General features: G+C 36.1%; 1 protein-coding gene across 1 annotated transcript in view; it reads right to left on the bottom strand.

Moving 5' to 3' along the window:
* Nucleotides 1-20,965, bottom strand: part of Sntg1 (syntrophin gamma 1) — a 507,378-nt gene that overhangs the window by 344,230 nt on the left and 142,183 nt on the right. The window contains exons 4-7 of the mRNA XM_059255595.1: nt 12,267-12,323; nt 8,358-8,415; nt 7,286-7,329; nt 7,156-7,197 (exon numbers count right to left, since the gene is read on the bottom strand). Coding sequence (XP_059111578.1) covers nt 7,156-7,197; nt 7,286-7,329; nt 8,358-8,415; nt 12,267-12,323 — 201 coding nt within the window. The remainder of the gene's footprint in view (nt 1-7,155; nt 7,198-7,285; nt 7,330-8,357; nt 8,416-12,266; nt 12,324-20,965) is intronic.

The raw sequence follows: 20,965 nt of genomic DNA, 5'->3' as shown, positions 1-20,965 counted from the left end.
AGGCTGAAGATGATGCCCCAACATTGCAGAGAAACCTCAGGTGACTGTCCAGGCAGCTGGCTGTTTATGTCAACTCACAAATTTTTTGGAAGTTGCTTGCATGCACTTCCTGTTTTTATTTTTTTATTAGATAATATTATTTCCTTCTTAGGTCTCTGAGGGAGTTGAAGATTTGTTATAGTTGAAGATTAGTTAGTTGTAGTTGAAGACTAGTTAGGATAGAAAGTGAATTAGGTACATTTTGGACTTACCAAAATAGGATAAATAATGGAATTGTTTTCTCTGAACTTGTCAAATACAAATGGACTAGACATTGTTTAGGTATTTACTTGTATATATTGTATATAGTTAATGTACTTTCGTATATAGTATTTCTTATGTTAGTTATAACCTTTTTCCTTTTTTCTTTTTATTAAAATAGAAAAGGCAAAATATGGTGATATTTTATTTATACTGAAATGTGATTTTATTTGTATGTTAGTAAATATTGTTGCCTGGGGGTCAGGGCTAATAGCAAGCCATAGCAGAGCTGGATGTTCGTGGTGCATGCCTTTAATCCCAGTATTTGGTAGGCAGAACTAGGTAGATCTCTGTGTGGTCAAGGATACAGCCAGCATTGGAGAAACATGCCTTTAATCTCAAAACCAACCATAGAAGATCTGGAGGTCTGTACAAACAGGCAATGACGAGGCAGTAATATGGTTGGGTTTACAACCAATGAGAAGGCAGACCAGAAAGTCTATATAAAGACAAACACACAGGAAGTAGGTCTCTCTTGGCTGAAGTGGCTAGCTGCAGCAGACGGGTAAGCTCTGATCTCTTGGCTTTCTTCTTTGCATTGGTTTTGTGTTTCTTATTTTAATAAGATGGTTGGTTACATCTACATGGAAGCATGTTTGTGGGGACATTTTCTTCATGCATAATTCATGTTGAAGAACTCAGCCCACTGTGGGTTTGTGATTCCAGTTTGTATAAGAAATTAAGTTTGCCAGGAGGTGTTGGCACACACCTTTAGTCTCAGCACTCGGGAGGCAGAGGCAGGTGGATCTCTGTGAGTTTGAGGCCAGCCTGGTCTACAGAGTGAGTTTCAGGAAAGGTGCAAAACTACATAGAGATACCCTGTCTCAAATAAACCCAAAGAAAGAAAGAAAGAAAGAAAGAAAGAAAGAAAGAAAGAAAGAAAGAAAGAAAGAAAGAAAGAAAGAAAGAAAAAGAAAGAAAGAAAGAAAGAAATTAAGCTGAACAAACCAGGGGAAACATGCTTGGAAGCAGTGCTCCTCCATGGTCTCTGCTTCAGTTTGTGCCTTGAATTCCTACCCATAATTCTCACTTTGATTGTAAGTATTGTCAAATAAATCCTTTCCTCCACACGTTGTTTTCCTTGTTGTATTTATCTACATTATCAGAGGAGATAACTTGTACCATGTGGGTGGTAACTTGGTGGAGGAAGGAAAGGGAGAAGCCTTCAATGGCAGTGGGAGAATGGAAAGGATATGGGTATATATGAAATTGTAAAGAATAAATTAATGCAATACAAGAAATTGAAATTGTCCACCCACACAGCAGTTTGCCAGGCTTGTATTTGCACTGTTACAGAAATTGAAACTTTGAGACTTTGAAGTATATTGTTCATCTTTGCTCAAAAAATAGGTCTACAAATAAGAATTTAATCAAAATCAGCTGCCAAGAAAAGATTCAACCATTAATATGTTACATGAGAATTCACAATATAATTGGTGACAGACACAAATTCAAAGAAGAAAATTCCTATGGGTACCAATTAAATCTAAGTAACAAATACTGCAAAAATCTTATATATTTTGATTTTTGTAATATTAGACATCATGGGTATCAGTTCTGACCTTTTAGTTATGGCAATTAACATTTCATAAACGATTTGAAAGTTTTAAAATTAAATAATTTTTTAGATGATTTCCCTTGATAGGATTTAATTCAATATGAAAGTGACCACAGTAGTTCAAATTCTCATGAAGATATTAATCAACTACTGCTCAAATTTAATTTCCAGTTGTGAATCATTTAGCAGCTAATGCAGGATGTGGGGCTGGATGATCTTCTCCTTATTTGCTGTTGCCTAAAGTGACCTGTATGTTCAGGTCACACCTTAAGTATGGTCTTGCTACTGTACAGTCCTTGTACCTGCTCAACATAAAGAAGCACTGAGTTCTAAAGTGTTTCACGTAAGTGCTGAAATATTGTTTTCTGGCTTAACATGAACTGGAAAGAAACATTCTTTTTTTTCTCCATGTGAAATTTTAAATTAAAGCTTCAATTAAGAAAGCTAAAATGTTAGTAATTTGTATTTGTATTAATTTTTAAAATGTTTATTTCCCCTGTAAAATTGTGTCAATTTAAAAGATAAAATTTTAGCTTCTCATTTAGTTCTAATAAGAATTATGTTTTTTAAAAGAATTTCATCCAATATCACAAATTTAGTATTAAGATAAAATTATCTGCATTTCAAATTATGGAATAATTTCTTGAGGAAAGGATCATGGGAGAAACTGAAGCCACACATTTAGATCCACAAACTTTAAGACAGAAATGCTTATCTATAGTTAAACTTCTGGAAAAATTTATTCATCCATTCATTTGGCTCTGAATGATGATGATTTACAAATTTTAAAAGTCTTATTTTATGGAAGTCTCAGCTATGGTACTATCTTCTCTTTTTAAAATCAGGATACTTGGGGATGGAGACATGGCTCAGTCATTAAGAGCATAGGCTTCTCTTCCAGAGGAACACAGTTTCATTTCCAGTAACAACATGGAAGCCTCAAACTGTTTGTAGCTCCAGTTCCAGGGAATCTGATACTCTATTTTAGCTTCTACCAGCACCAACCACGTAAGTAGTACAGAGAAATATATGCAGGCAAAACTCCATATATACACAAACTAAAATAAATATTAAACATAATAATAATAAATAATAAAATATAAAATAAAAATAGTAAAATAAAATTAGGACCCCTTTAATCAACTGGGTCTTTTCTGATATTGATTCCTAGTGCATACTTTGTATATATTAAGATTTTTGGCATATTTTCTATTTATAACTAACTACTATAAAGGTCATCCCCTCTTACTTTATGAAGATTACTGTAAGTTAACACTATTTTCATAATGGTTCTTCCTAATAATTTTCTCCAATGCTTTGCTTGCTTTTATAGTTATTAAATTCTATAAAACAAAACAAAAACTGCCCATATACCCACAAGGCTTGAGTTACATAGAGTTGTTCTCAGAACAGAATCACACAGGACTCAGTGACAGTATGATTCACATAGTGCCACACAATGAAGTTCTGATATGTGATTTTACTAAGAAAAGAGGTATGTGGAAAGCTAGGTGTAAAGGAGACAATCAATTCAGTGCGGTTCCAGCTCATTGACAGGTAGGAAAGAACAATTTTGGGTTATTTTCTTTGTTCTTGTTTTTGTTTCTGTTTTTGTTTTTTGTTTGTCTTCCCTTTTTCTTTATGTTGCTGTTTGAGACAATTACAATTTCAGTTCTAAGCTGACCTGAAAATTGCTACATAGAGCTACACTGGCCTTGAACTCAAAAAGATCCACGTGCCTCTGCTTCCCAAGTACTTAGAATAAATATGTGCGCCACAATTTCTGACCCAGCAGCATAAATTTTAACATTGCAAAGAAAATAGGTGCAGTTCTTTTTTGAAGAAAAACTTTGCATCATTAGAGACTTTTGATATTATGAGGTAAAATTTAATGGTGGTAGATCATCTTTACACAAGTAAATAGAGCAAGTGAAGTCATGAGTTAAAATGTGTTGTTGAAATGGCCACAAACATGTCAAGAACCCCAATTCCTCAGCCTCATGAGAGTGCCAAGGTCTCCCTAGATTTGGCTCGAATGACCAGAAAAGGCTTTCTCAGCTTTGAATGTGAATCGTGGTTGTGAGTGCTGAAAATGTCTACCATAGCTTTTTCTCCCCAGATGTTTATTGTCTGAAGTCTGCTCCCCCATAGAGACTGCTCCTAGGGATATTAACTAAATCTGCCTCCTTGCTTAGCTGTATAATAGTAAACACCACTTTTTTGTTCAGATGTGTATACCATACTCCCACTCTTCCTTTTCAACTGTAGAAAATAAATACACTGAGCTTCCAGGGTGCTGCAGCTTCTCTGCCAGAGAGCCCAGTACACCCAATCCCAGTTTCCCTAGCTCTATCTGTGTTTGCCTTTTCTTCATTCCTTTGCTAGTCCAGTTAGGTGAATCCCTGGAGACATGAAGGAAGTGGAATACCAAACATAAAAGAAAACTTAGGGAGATGAAAAGGGCGTTCTTATTCCTCAAAAGGCCATGTCATTCTTCTCATGAATGTTCATACTGATTCCTGACTGTAATCAGTTGAAACAGTATACACATACTTACATGCACATGTGTATGTGTATGTGTGTGTGTGTGTGTGTGTGTGTGTGTGTGTGTGTGTACATGTGTGGAGAGAGAGAGAGAGAGAGAGAGAGAGAGAGAGAGAGAGAGAGAGAGAAAGGGAGAGGAGAGAGAGAGAGAGAAGAGAGAGAGGAGAGAGAGGAGAGAGGAGAGAGAGAGAGAGAGAGAGAGAGAGAGAGAGAGAGAGAGAGAGAGAGAGCACGTGTATGTGTGTAGAACCAGAATGTGGAAAACTTTGTTTTCTTTGTGCTAATATGGGCTAGGAGAATCATGTGTTATATCGTTTGAGTCTCATGGCAATAATCATCAGCTCCTTGTTGCTGATGAATGACAAAGGCACAGATATGGTTAATTAATTAAATTGAATCTACATCATAAGAAAGTAGTCTAGACAAGATTTGTACACAGCTGCTAGTAAGAGTTAGGGCCCAGTGTCCACACCATCTCACATTGCTCAAGGTGGCACTACACACTGACTCTAAGTTTTTAGTGAAGAACCTGTAATTCTTCATCAATCTTATTCTAAGGCTTCAAGTACAGAACAGGTCCTGGGCAATGTGTGAAGTCCAGATTTGATTTATGTAAGTTTAAACTGGTAGCATGAAAAACATAGATGAAGGTGATTTATTGAGATCATTTATTGTATTCAGCTAAGGAATTCCTAGTGAATGATCCCAGTGGACAGCATGGGATCCATTTACATGGAAGGACCTTAACCTGCAATTCAAACACAGAAGCAGCTCTGCCACAGAAACTTCCACAAAATAAAACTGATCCTCAGAAGAGCCTGAATCAATCATTTCTAATGGTGCCAGGGACTAACTAAAGAAAGGCTCTTTCAAACCATCATGTTGTTATGTCCATTCAATTTATTTTAAAACGTTGAATTCCATAAGGACTGTTCATATGAACATGCTACTTCATAATTACTTATATTTTTGAGCTTTTGTGAAAGCAGGATCAGGCCATATATATTTGTTCTTCAGTATGTAATTAACACGTCAGTTCCTCTGAAGTAGAAATTCTTTCACATATGAAATAAAACAGTGAGGGGAAAATATCTAATTGCTTTGAAAATTCAAAGATTAGAGTTAAATAAAAACATCAGTGCAGCTGGATGTTGTGGCTTATGCCATTGATCCCAGCACACCGCAGTCAGAGAAGGGCAGATTTCTGTGAATCAAGGCCATCAGTCTACATGATGAGTTTCAGGACAGCCAGGTTTATATAGAGACACCCTGTCCAAAAAAACAAACAAATAATAATAATAATAATAATAATAATAATAATAATAATAATAATAATAAAACAAAACAAAAAATTGGTAACTATGTTTTAAGGCCAATAGGATTAAGCTTCTTCAAAAATGTGTTTAGTATGAGTAACTATGTATAATTAACAATACAATATTTAATAACTTTATTAAACTAAGAATACACACCATCCTAAGTCAGGCTATTAGCATTAATCTTTCATGCTGTGATTATCTGTTTAGTGAAAGCTCTAGCACAGTTGATCTGAACAAGCTGCCTGCCTCTGAATAACAAATTGCAAGTATAACACCAAGTAACAGCATGTGTTTTGAAAAAAGAATGCATTTTGCTTTTTTCTTTCTGGATAATGAGCTCTAAGACTGAAGATAAGGTTTCTTTGTTTCTGTGGCTGTACTTAAAGGTAACTTGGGATTTGCAGAAGAGGCACTGTGCTAAACTTTCATCTGCTGCAAATTGTCCTCTAAAATATCACCTTGCTTTGCACAGATTCATAGGAAATCAGAGAGTTGTATGGGATTTTCAACACAGAGTGGCAAAAGCATGACCTGAATATGCTTTTGTGACTACAAAGTCATCGGTAACCACCAGCAGACCATGATGCCCAGCTTTCTGCAAAAGTACTATTTGGGAAATGGAAGTTTAACACAGATATTTGCAGCTCCCCTGCTAATATTTTAAAGGTATAAATGCATCAAAATAACTTCTTTTATCCTTAAGCACCTGTTAAATGTAGTTTCTCTTTATCTCTTCCAGTAGGAACTAGTACAAAATTCAGTGAGCTCTCCACGGTATTTATTCAATTGTGACCAATATCTCCCCAAATGTCTAACACTTTCATTCAGTTTTACAGTGTCATTTCATTATCTGTAATAGAGACTCTTTAACCTTTGTATTAAAGTGTGGATTAGAAAACATCTATTTAACTATTTATAATGGTTCGTGAAGCTCAGCTTCTATGTCCCAGCTTTATTAACTTAGAATATTTGTATCTGCTCCTCCACACGTGTAAAAACATTCAAGAAAATGGCACAATGAAATTTTTGGCAAATTCTCTCCTCTCTTCATTGCTCCCTTCTCCTTTTTTACACTATCCTGCACATGCACACACACACAAACACAAACACACACACACATATACACACACACACACACACACACACACACACACTCACACTCATACACATTTACTGTGCATTTCCTTTTGTCCCTAGTGTTATTTAAAAAATTACAGAAATCAATCCTTTTGTCATAAACTCTCAAGCATTTGAAAATTTTAGATATATATTTCACTTTGAGATACATTTTGTCATGACAGTATTTTAACTGTATTTCTAAGGGTCAAAATTGATTGGAAGGCCTTGGCAGTACAGTAGCATGCTGCGTAATTTTGTACCTTCATAATTAACTTGAATCTGAGAAATGGTAGCATCAGAAAAAAGTCAACTCACCACTTCTTCATGTCTGCATTTCCTCACATTAATTCCATTTATCTACAATGAAAGGAAATTCTCAGTTTCACATAGTGTATTGTAAATTGGCTTTTGTTTGCATCCACAAAAACAATAATTAGATGTATACCTGTAGAATTGCATCTCCGATGAAAAGCAGTCCTGACAGCTCCGCTGTGAATAAGAAGAATTGAATATACCTTGACATTTGTCAAGTAAGTAAAGCTTTTTATTTTAACTAAGGATAAAACTGTAAACACATTATAAGTGTTTTATATGGCTAGCATTTATAAAACCCACAAAGCGTGTAAACTCAATAATATGTTTTAGCTATTTCCAATTGCTGAAATAGGCAGACATTTCTTCTTGGTTCTAGCACCTTATGTCTTTATAGCCCTTAAAATATGATCAGTCCCCTCCCACCATTTAGCTTTTCTCTTTTTTAATAAGCCAATTTGTGCTGCCCAAATATCCTTGGATGTGTGGTTTTCCACTGTAGCATGGTTGACTTTTCAGGTGATACACTCTGGGGATGAATATTTGGATCTGGGAAAAGTTGGAAAAATGAATATAAATGTGATCAAAGCAAAGCATGTTATTAACAGTTCTCAAAGACATATATATATATATATGTGTGTGTGTGTGTGTGTGTGTGTATGTGTGTATGTGTGTGTGTGTGATGTTTACATGTTGCTTATGTATATATGCACACTCATTAAAAATTGATCACACTTCTTAATGGGTGAGCAATTTTCTTTATGCATTTATAGTATGATATCTCTATGCAAATATCTGAGAATTAAGCTTTCAGTCTTTCAGTTCCATGCTTTATGGGAAATACTACCTTGTTTTCCTGATAATATTCAATAAATACTTGTTTTGTATATTCCTGATAGTGTTTGATGAAGTCTCACAGGAAGTGTGTAAAATTGAGAAAAGTGATTGCATCTGGATTTGTCCATAAAATGTGACTTGATTTTTGTGTCTTTAATCAATGGTTCAGAAGCTGTTCATATATGATCATTTGAACTATTTTCATCAATCACTTTTCCATTTTTATCCTGTAGGAGAAGAAAGAGGAAGTGAAGAATCAGATTTAATCTCTGTGTGAGACTGAGGATCCAGGGGATCCATTCACATAGCAATCAATGAGCATGGGATTACAGAGTACTGGCCACTAAAGAGTTAGCTAAGCATATTACCTCTTTGTTCCTTGGAGATTTTGGAAATGACAACTGGAATGCTATGTTCTGCACCTCCCTAGAAATAGACAGTCATATATCATATTTTTAAGTCAGATATTAGCCATAATATTAAAAATAAATAAATAAATTGCAAGGTATAAATAGTACATTTCATGACTACAAGGCAGAATTAAAATAAATTTGTAGAATTTCTTTTAAGTAAGTATCATTTCCACGAAGCTTGGCTAAGTATTTGTAAGACTTGTAAGGATGATCAATAATTAGTAAAAATTAACTATAAAATTTTTATTTCTCAAATAAAATAAGTAACATCAGTAGTGGCACTATCTTCAAAATCCATTATAGGAAAGCAAGGCATCTTGACATTTGTTACTTAGGATTACGTGCATTAGATATTTATACATTTCAATTCTCTCATTAATTTATTCTATTCTGCCAAACAGGCACTTTTTCAATTCATTCTGAATGCTAAATAACCAGACAGACCCTTTATCTGAATAGATGGATAAATAAAAGGGGTCTAAACATGATGGGAACAGAACCATCTTTATTTCCTAATTAGTATCAGACTCCCATATGAAAGCATAGGCAGGTCAATTGTCAGCCAAGATTCCAACAGCAGTCCTTGGTTACTGACTCAAATATGAAAGGAGGAAAGTACAACAAGGAATCAAAATTTTGATAAAAGAAAATAAAATAAATTCTTAGAATAACTGCAAGAAAATACTGTTTTATCACAACAGTGTAAGGAGTTTGGACCTGGTAGTTGAAAAACCAAGTACATATCTAAACAAGTGAAGTGCTGTGTTGAGAAGGAGTTGAAGGGGGCATTTAAAACCTCTGGTGTTGCTTTGGGTTTAGAATAAATAACTCCCTAAGGTATCCACCAGCATAAATACAGCATTTCAGAATATGTTTACTGATGAACATTCATTTCCAACACTGAGTATAGATATGAGATAGAAAATCACTTAATAAATTAGTATTCAACTTTATTTTTTAAATTTTTACTTTTTTTTACTGCCAAGAAGGGGAAAAATAAGAAAGAAAAAGTATAATCTTGCTTAAGTTGACCTTAGCCACTAATCAACTTATTTTATAATATTTCTCTATGTATCCAACCTCCACCAAATGAAAAGAGAGGAAGTATCATAGATTGTTATGGTCTTAACTCAGGACTTACTACTTAACCTGTATGTCTAAAGTGTCAATTCTGTCTAAGGTATGTTGATAAAGTATTGGAAAAAAAACTTACAATAGAGTATTGTTGGCATTGTTGGCTATTGACTTTTGGACATGGACTGCAAAATGATGAGTTGAATGGATACTTGAACCTTCAGTGCAAAATGGAGACTACACACTGCATAGTGGAGACTATAGCAGGTATACCTGAAAGGTCATCTGCAAGCAGCATGATCTGGAGACTATGGAAGGGAGGCCTTATGGATAATTTGAATAGAGTGCACAGTAGAGACCACAACAATGAGGTTAGGGGGTCATCTGTACACTACATGTCAGAACACCACAGTAGACACTGTAGTGAGACACTTCTCTCATCAGCTGCTAGGGCAGTGACAGCTGGATTTCACTTTGAATAATGCATGTTTGGTAGTTTGAGATAGTGACCCAAATAGACATGCTGGTACCCTTCCACTAATGTATTTAAAAGAAGTTTTTTTGCAGCTAAAACTCAGGATCCATGTGTTGAATCAAAAAAAAAACTTGCTGTGGGATAATGCTCTTGCACACTGGTTTAATAAAATGCTGATTGGCCAGTAGCCAGGCAAAAAGTATAGGTGGGGCAAGCAGACTAGGAGAATTCTGGGAAGAAGAGGGGCAGAATCAGGAGTTGCCAGCCAGACACAGAGGAAGCAAGATGACAAGGAAGAACTGAGGAAAGTTATCAAGCCATCTGGCTAAACATATATAAGAATTATGGGTTAATTTAAGTGTAAGAGCTAGTCAGTAATAAGCCTGAGTCAATGACTGAGCAGTTTTAATCAATATTAAGCCTCTCGTTGGTTATTTTCTAAGCAGCTGTGGGACTGTAGATGAGAGAGATTTGTCTGGACCACACTGGGCCAGGTGGAACCAGAGAAACCTTCTAACTACACTTTTGAATGCTGAAGATACTTTGGATGCTTTAAGGAGACTGAAATTTTGTTGTTGTTGTTGTTTTTCAAGACAGGGTCTCTCAGTGTAGTGTTGGTACCTGTCCTGGATCTCGCTCTGTAGACCAGGCTGGCCTTGAACTCACAGAGATCCATCTGGTTCTGCCTCCCAAGTGCTAGGATTAAAGGCATGTACCGCCACCACCACCTGGTAAGACTGAACTTTTAAAGATTTTTAAGGATGGTGGTACTTTAAGATTATTTATACTACATAAATGTCTTTCTGAGATGTCTTTCTATATGCTGTGAATGTGTGTTGCTCTGATTGGTTGATAAATAAAGCTGTATTCACCTATGGCAAGGCAGCTTAGAGACAGGCAGGAAATCTAAGGAGAGAGACATGAAGAAGAAAGGCAGAAGCGTGATAAATGCCAGCCACCACCAAAGTAGAAGAAAGATGCCAGCAGACTGGTAATGCCATGGAATATGTTACAAAACATGTATTAATAGAAATGAGTTAATGTAAGATACAAGAGCTAGCTAGCAAGAAGCCTGACCCATAGGTCATACAATTTGTACATAATATAATCTTCTATGTGTTTGCTTGGGATCAAGTGACTGCAAAATGCAGGAGGGAGAGATTTGTCCTGACCTCAGGGCTAGGCAGGAGCTGAGAAAACATAAGACTACAAAAGCTACATGCTAAAACCTCCCTAATATTGATTCTACTGGCAATGTCTTCACAGTTGTCTAACACAGAATTTTCTTTCTGCTATTCTTTGTTAATACACTAACTTCCTTTTAGCAGATCTGACTATGACTCCAGTGTGTGTTAACATTGAGTATTTAACTGAAGAAAACAAGGAAAAAATATATGTTTCTTTGGCTTAATTTCATTGTCATATAATCTGTTCTGTATGTGTCCCTTGCCTGAATTGATGACAAATACATATAAAGTATATTTTAGCACAAATATTTTGAATATTGAGATTCCTGGTATTACACACACTGCCATTGTATTAATTCATTTTGACAAAGTTGACAAAAGGTGATAATCACAAATTCAAGATGCTCCTTTCCTAACATAGATAGCAGGAACTAGGTTAAATGTCTTTAAATATTCACCAAAGACACCATGAGGAAATGTGATTAACATATTTCATTTAATAATTCTGAAAGTCAGATTGATAAAAGAATTAATGTAGTTGGGTTAAGTCTTCAGTATTCACATACAAACTAATTCACTCATTTTTATCAATCATTTCAATGATGATAAACTGTATGAGTGATACAGTTTTACCAGTGAACACTGAAAACACTGTACATATTAAAAAGCTCTTTAATATCATGTTCAAAACTTTGAATTAATATATTAAATTTAGAAATCTCTTTAACAAGTGAAAGTCAAGATAAATGATAAATATAAAATACAGTCAATCTTCACTTGTTCCCATTTCTCCCCCATAGAAACTTGTTTCCATTCTACCCATCAATTTTCCATGCTACTAGAGGAGAAAGGAAAGGTTCTTGTAATCACCATAGTTCATATTCATGGGAAGCTTCATAAACAAAGCTGCCAACTTCTACTTAACATTAGGTAAGGTCCCCAGTCCCTTCTTGTAAAATCTAAATAAGAAGATAATGATAGTCAGTTCTATAAGAACATCCCAGATCACAAACTACTCTAAACATTACAGAGCCATTCTTGTGTGTTATGAGTCACCAACATTTTAATGTACATAAAGGCTTAGCCTTTAGCTCAGCCTTTGCAAAGACGGACTGAAAAGATGGCTACCTTTATGCTTAATCCAAATCCTCCTACTGTCTGCCTTCTGATCGTCACCGTTCTTTCCTGAAAGATAAGAGATTTAAAAGTGGTAAGTGTTTCTTTACACTAAATACATTTTCCCTGTAGTTTTTTTTTTCAATTGCTGTTTAAAATTTGGAGAAAAATATTTAACAGCCAAAGAAATTTCAAATTTGCAATTAATGGAATGTTTTATAGTTTTAAATCAAAGGCTAATAATTTATTTGCCCAAATAAATGTTACTAAATTAATAATCTCTGAAATATTCTTTCAATGATATTTTGAGAAAAATTTTAGAATTTTTTATACTCTTATTTTCATCTTGCACATTCTTGAGTAGTCTAACAGTATCTTACTGCCAGTGATAAGCATTGCCCTTCTGGGGCCTTGTCTGCAGTACCAAGTCATAGATTGGTAATTTAAGAGCTAAGCTGCAGGGACTCCACAGCTCAGAACTTCGGAAGGCCATGTGAGGACTTAGAGCTACATGATGAGGAATCTGGGTTCATATCTTTAATTTTGGAAAAAAAACTTATATGGTAATAATAATATTGGGATTACTAAAGTACACCACTAGTACCCTATGGTGTAAGCAGAAACTCAGCTATAAAACTACCAATTCAGAGACCTTGGTATGAGCATATTGAGCACATCTGGACATATTCTGAAATTTTCAATCAGAAAAATCAGTTTTTTATGTTTTAAGGAAACAGTTTCTGCATTACATATATTCTGCTTATGGTTTCAAACATTTACACATTATTTATGCAAATTTTATGGGTGTATCATAGGTATATGAATTTGAAATATAAAACACTATTTATTTTAAAAATATCATTATTTAATAATATCAACTCTTTAATATTAATAAGCCTATTGCTGTAGTCCTTGCCTATTGTTGAGTCCTTGCCATCAAAATTATTAAAACATGCTGTCTTAAAATTTACCTTGGAAATGCCTGTACACTTACAAATTAAAGTGAACATATCTTTATTTATTCACAAAATGAAATTAAAATAAACTGCATTTTTATTTGAAATGCCATTTTCTTTAATAGCTCAAAATCAGTCTATTAAAATTAATTAATCTTTGTTTATTTCTAATTTAAATGTTCATTGGATAGTAGAGAATCATCGAAAATGATATTGGTAATGAAGTTGGCTACAGTAGCCATGATTTCATGTTTGGCAAGTTATTTAAGCCCTGTGAGCCACTATTTCCCAATGTGAGAACAGCTTGTAGGTAAAACCCTAAAGCAATTTTGTTTTTAGTTTAATATCTACAAATGAGCTGATAGAGATAAGAATCTGATGAATATTAAAACACATATTATTCTGCATAGGAAATCTTATAGTTGCCAGTAAATACCAAACTAGTATCTTCACACCTTACATTCAAGCATTTGTACTTCTGGAGTTCAAATATTACAGCACTGAGATAACAATCAGTAATTAGTGTTATTTGTTCATATAAGGCAGGCAGGCAAATTGCTGTTACAATATAATCCATGAAACAAAAAGAACATTTTGAAATTGGGAATAACTTGCTAAACTCTTTTTCAGTAAAGATTAAGTACTTGATTTCCCCCAAATAATTGGAAAGAAATCAGTGGTTTAGAAATGTCAGACAATGGTTATTAGCTATCTTAAAATTAAATTTTCCATTAGAGAAAATACATTTAAACCAGTAATTGTATAACCTGGATTTTCTAGATTTGATCCATAGGCACAGGCCATTTGGTCTGTCATATTTGTTTATGTGATACTAACACAGAGCTTAGCAGGAGAGTTAAAAGTTTATGAAGTGGCATGTATTCTCTTCTTCAAGTTTCACTTCCCTTCTTTATTGGTGAATATTTAGAATAAACTCTAAATTACATGCAAACTGCTAACCAGAAGGAGAGTTGTGAGAGGTAACAGAAAGAGGCTGCAGACTCCCCAACAGCATTTATTCTAATATTTTTTAAAAATATCAACATATACACATACACATATATCCACACCCAACACCCATGCACACACACCCATGCATGAACACCTACATCAGTACATGTGAACATGTGCGCGCGCGCACACACACACACACACACACACACACACACACACACACACACACACACCACTCCTGCTGCTTATTCTTTAGGCTGTCTGTGTGTTACTATTGAGGAAGGTAAAAGTTAGGAGAAAGAGGGCAAGTAAATTACCTGTATTCTAAAAAGTAAATCTAATTTGATTACTTTAGGCAGCAGGCAGGAAACATAGAAAGAGAAATATCTTCAAGTTGGACATTTTGCAGATATTAATATTCCAAATTATTAACCCTGTCCCTCTTTCTACCTCTACTTCCTGTGCTCAGCTCACAAACTAGAGAACACACAGAACTCAGGTGAAAGCATCTTTAGTTACATTCCCAGTGTCCCAAATGCTGTGGCAAATTTTTATAATTTAAAAACCAATAGATTGTTGATTTCCTCACTCATACAACACAAAATATGTTCTGGTACCCCTACACACACACACACAAACACACACACACAAACACACACACACACACACACACGCATGCACATGCACACACACACACACATATATACATGTGTATATCATATATATGTATATAAATGTGTGTATAACACATATGAGTTTGAAGCCCTCCTGTTCCTTACAAAGAACAGAAAGTTTTACTAACATTGGAAATCTGACCTTGAAAGCTCCATATCCTGCCAAAAATTAAGTAGGCATCACATATCCTAGGTACAAAAATTCTTAAGCTATGGATTTAATATTTTGAGGATGTTATAAAGTAAAGGCAATAACTAATTCTAAAGATTATTCTTTAGAAAATAATGCTGAATTTGTGATAAAAATAAACCTAATGCATTTTTTCAAACACAGAAACAATCTGTTATAGCTCTTTTGACAATTAAGGAAGAATGGACAAACTTGGGAAAAAAATAAAGACCTGTGTTAACTTCAGCTTTTCAAACATCTATTTCATTTGCTTTTAGCTCTCAAAGTACTTACAGTGATTCACTGACACTGTACTTGGTAAGTTCTGCTGTACAGGTTACTAATAACTGAAAGTGGCTTGTTCAGAGTTCTGATTTCAATAGTTAGCACAGGGCCAAGACCAAACTTAACTATTCAAGTGTTAATTGAATAAAATTAGATAAGGGATAAGCTAAATATTTTTCCACCAATGATAGTGTAACAACTGAAAGAAGAAAAGGAAAACAAACCAACAAACAATAATGTAAATCTTATCTTTGCATATGAGGCCTAGAACTAGAGTTTTAGATAATTTCCCATTCATTTTGAAAATGAATTTACAAAAAAATATTTGCTATAGTTGTAGCTGTTGTAGCTAGAGTTTTCCTGCCTGGCCCACAGTCAGGACAAATCTCTGTCACCTGCCAGTCCCACAGCCTCTCAGACCCAACCAAGTAAACACAGAGACTTATAGTGGTTACAAACTGTATAGCCGTGGCAGGCTTCTTGCTAACTGTTCTTACAGCTTAAATTAATCCATTTCCATTAATCTATACCTTGCCACATGGCTCGTGGCTTACCGGCATCTTCACATGCGGCTTGTCATGGTGGCGGCTGGCAGTGTCTCTCTCACCCAGCTTCCTGTTCTCTCAATTCTCCTCTCTGTTAGTCCTGCCTATACTTCCTGCCTGGCCACTGGCCAATTAGTGATTTATTTATTGACCAACCAGCAACACATTTGACATACACACCATCCCACAGCAAGCTGTTACATTTATTATTGCCAAATCCACAAGAGGTAAAGCTTTTGATGAGTTGGAGGAGACTGCTATACAGTGAAATCATATTCAACACTTAAGAAGATGAGCGCTGAGAAGCTGATAAAAAGTATGGAATGGGAGCTCAGTGTAGGTCCTTCAACAACAAAACAATTTCTCACTCTTGCAAAAGATAAACAAGTTGAGGAATAGGAAGAATAAAACATTACCATGCCTCCCTCTCTGCTTCGCTGTATACATCAAACTTCTTCTTTTACTTCACTTTAAATTTTTTAATTATAATTATAATATTTCACCCTTCCCTTTCCTCCTTCTAAACCCTCTCATCTCAAATTCATGGCCTATTTTTTTATTAAGAAATTTTTTATTCATTTTATTCATTTTACATACCCACCATAGATTCCCCCTCTCTTCCCTTCTCATGCACCTCCAGCCTTTCTCCCCCATTTCCTCCCCTCCATTTCCCTCCTCCAGCAAGGTATGGCCTCCCATAGGGAGTCAGCAGAGTCTGGTGCATTCATTAGAGGCTGGTCCAAGCCCTGTCCCATGCATCAAGGCTGTGCAATGTGTCCCACAATCGGCAGTGGGCTTTTTAAAGGTAGTTTTAAAATGCAAAACGGGACCTCATGTGCATGCTGGTGAGTGAATAAAGCCAAGATGAATGGATAGCATACTTTGTTTCCGTTCATTTGACTTTTCTAAGAACAAACCTATTGGGGTGCTGAGAAAGATTAATCTAAACAGGTGAAGCACAGTAACTGTTTAGGACAAAGAGATTGTTCCTCTGTGGCTATGAGGCCATAGTAGTGGATTCATAACTCCATGCATTTGTAAAGGACACAAAACATTGGAGTACAAAGCCAACAACATTTGATTATTTACAATACTGCTTAGGAAGTTAAGGAAGGGGTTCAAATTTAAAAGCAATGTGAGAAAATTATATAATTACTTTAAATGTCCATGTTCCTACTTCTGTGTATCTCCCAGCACTGGACATTATATCAATTAGGATACTGATTTTTCCAAAATATACCATCTCCATTCTGTAAATTAGCATACTCTCATCTGATTACTGTTTCTCTAAAACTGCATACTGGGCCTTCATAGAAATGAAATAACAGATGAGGTAGTTCTTTTGACTATTGATTATGTATCAATGCATCAATGCTTCATTCCTTTTCAATAATCCTCTATTGCATGTATGTGATAGTACATCAAAAAACCTTATGGCCCAGTAATAAGACATACAGGTGAGACATATTTAAAGTCAGATCTTAGACATTAGTTTTAATGGTCTTTTCCAATGGGTGGAAATGCTAGACAGAGGTTGTGGGAAAGGCTGCAGTGGATTCAGGTTGCAACAGAGAGAGGAAGAAGACGTCTTATGAGGTTATAGTTCTAATAATGATGATCCACTAGTTATGAGGCCAGCATATTTAAGGAACATTTTTCTTAGGGTATATGTAAGTTAACTCATGTAAGACTCAGATGATTGGTCTTTTCTGTTTGAAGACATGTCACACAAACCTGGTTGGGGAAGGAAAATCTTTTTAGTAAGAGTAGAAGGATAAGGGTCAGACACAGTCCATGCAGCATATTATCAGAAGGATTTAAGCAGACTTTTTCTGAAGAAGAGTTAATACTGAGAACCTACTTTTATTTTTCCATATAAAATTCCCTGTCTACTGCAGTTGTGTCATCATTTACATATCCATTCTTCCAGGAAGGACCTGCACTTGAATTGTTTCTCCTCTTTGGTTCTTGTGAATGTTATGCTATGAATATTTGTATGAAATTGTATATAGACATGTTCACTCATTTCTTTTTGCTACCTACCAAGGTGTATGTTTGAGAAATCAAAATGCTTCCGAAGGCAGTGAGGCTCTAGCCTTCCTTTCATAGTATCTAAATATTCCAGCTTCAGCGCAGCCTCTTTATCCTTGCTGTTGTCTATTGTTTTAATTGAAACTGTTGCAATGAGATAAGGCAGAATGTCCCATGGCTTCAGATGATATGTTTCTAGGATCACATCTTCTCACTTACTAACTAGCTACCTATATAGCTTCTATTGAAAAATGTCCATTAAAATTCTTGGACCAATTTCTGGTTGACAGTTGTATTACTCAGTTGTAATAAGTCCTTGTGCTTTCTGGACACTAGTCACATGGTGGAGCAACAGTATTTATTCAGTCTGTGCCTCATCTTTTAATTTTATTTACAGTGTGCTTTGAAGAAAAAAAATCTCATTAATTTTAATGATGGACAGTTTAACTTTTTTGCCTAAGATTTTTTTCTAGAGCTGTATAATCTTTATTTGTTACAAATACATTTTACTCAATTTATGTAGCTGAGTGTTTTCCTGTGTCCCACCTGGTCTGCCGCAGCTCAGACCCAAGTAAATACACAGGGGCTTATATTAATTATAATTGCTTGGCCATTAGCTCAGGCCCACTACTGACTAGCTCTTATATTTAAAATCTTCTCATTTCTGTTTATCTGTATGTCGCCATGTGTTCCATAGCTTTACCTGTGTGCCATTACATGCTTCTCCCTGGATGATGGGCTGGTGTCTCCTGACTCAGCCTTCCTCTTCCCCAAATTCTCCTTGCCTGCTTATCCTATACTTCCTGCCTGGCTACTGGTCAATTAGCATTTTATTTAGCCAGTGTACAAAAGCATTATTCCACAGCAATTAACTTGTCTCCTGACAGCTGCCTGTGATATGGAGCTGGCCACCAGACACCATGACCCAAGCGGCAGGACTATGGATTCCAGCCACAGTACACAGAGCTGTCTCCAAGCCCCACAGTGTGGTGCATGGTGGATTTAGCCTTTGCTAGAAAAGACAGAAAAAAATTGGTTTCTGTGCTACATGCTGATTTCATGGAAGCATAGACCTATAGCTTCTGAGAATTGGTGGTACACATTGCTCCTAGAGACAGAGCTGGCAGTAAAAACATTCCACAGCCATGTTGGAAAACTGAGGTGGGTGTTAGCAAGTAGCCAAAGCTGCCATTTCAGTCCTAGTAATGCCGCAATTTAAAGCAATAGATTTACAATAAGGCAGATTTAGTGGAATAAGACTTTACATTGTTTACAGTGAGTATAAAAATATAGAGTGAGTATATGTAGGCTTGGAAGAGAGAGGAAAGGAATATAGACAGGTATATAAAGAAATAGAAAGTTTTAAAAAAATAAAATCTTCAGATCTGGACGGGAGCTCTCATTTAGACCAGAGGTGAGTGCCTGGGGTCATATCCAGAGAGGCCTGCCCCTATGTCCCATCCCTGGTCATCACCCATTCCTTGGAAGACTCTCCCAACATGGTCCCAGTTTCTGGCCATCAGGCGGGGTCCCCAGGAAGGTTCCCCTTCACCAAAACTGGCCAGGCAGACCCTGCAGTCTACATGCCCTGTCACCACACCCATCTGCCTGAGACCTCCCCCCCCACTCCCTGAGAATTGGAGACAAGCCTCCATGTCCCATCTAGACCAGAGGTGAGTGCCTGGGGTCACCCAGAAAGGCCTGCCCCTAGGTCCCATCCATGGGCACCAGCTGTTCCAGGAAAGACCTGCCCAGCTTAGCCACAGGTTCTGGCCATTGGGCTGGCCCCAGTGGTAAGGCTCCCCTCCTCCTAGACCACACCAACAGACCCTGCAATCTACATGCCCTGCCCCATACCCATCCACCCGAGACCCCCTCCACTTCCTGAGACTCAGGGACCGGCTCCAAGCCCCAACTGTCCCAGGGCTCCCATACAGACCAGAGGTCTGTCTGGACCAAGACTTCTGATAATACCAAGAACAAATTCATGAGGAGATGGGCAGACATCAAGGCAAAAGTACATACAAGAAAATAAAGAGCAATACAGCATCACAAGAACCTAGCCCTCCTCCAACAGCAAGACCTGAACATCACAAAATGGAAGAAGCAGAAGAAAGCAACCTTAAGAATAACATCATGAAGATGCTAGAGACTTTTAAAGAAGAAATTAAATATGAAATTGAGGAAAAGACAAACAAAAATGGAAAGAACATTCTAAAAAAAAAAACAAGAGGAAAAGACAAGTAAAGCAGAAAAAAAACAATAAATCCCTGAAAGAAAACCATGAAAAAGCAATGAAACAGATGAGGGAAACAGTCCAAGACATGAAAAGGGAAATAGAAAAAATGAAGAAGACAAAAACAGAGGGAATGCTGGAAATAGAAAATCTAAGTAAACAAACAGGAACTACAGATGCAAGTATAACTAACAGAATGTAAGAGATTGAAGAGTGGATCTCTGGCGTTGAAGATACGGCAGAAGAAATAGATTCATCAGTCAAAGAAAACTCTAAAGCCAACAAAGTTATGACCCAAAATGTCCAAGAAATTTGGGACACCATGAAAAGACCAAACCTACGAATAATAGGGGTAGAAGAAGGAGAAGAATACCAACTCAAGGGCACAGAAAATATATTCAACAAGATCATAGAAGAAAACTTTCCCAACTTAAAGAAGGAAATGCCTATGAAGATACAAGAAGACTATAGAACACTAAACAGACTGGACCCCCCAAAGAATTCCCCTAGCTACATAATAATTAAACAACTAAATGTACAGAATAAAGAAAGAATATTAAGAGCAGCAAAGGAAAAAGGCCAAGTGACTTATAAAGGCAAATAATATAATGCAGACAATAAGAGACCATGGATGCCAGCCTAGACTAATATAGCAAGCAAAACTTTCAATCATCATAGACAAGTGAACAAGACATTTCATGACAAAGCCAGATTTAAACAATACTTATTCACAAACACAGCCCTACAGAAAGCACTGGAAGGAAAATTCCAACCTAAGGAAGTCAAATACACCCTCAAAAACACAGGCAACAGAAAAACCCACAGCAGTAAACCACAAAGAAGAGAAGTACACACACACTA

This window comes from Peromyscus eremicus, chromosome 2 (assembly GCF_949786415.1).
Source record: "Peromyscus eremicus chromosome 2, PerEre_H2_v1, whole genome shotgun sequence".
NCBI lineage: Eukaryota > Metazoa > Chordata > Mammalia > Rodentia > Cricetidae > Peromyscus > Peromyscus eremicus.
Note: the sequence above shows the minus strand (reverse complement) of the source record. Positions and strands in the feature narration are given on the sequence as shown.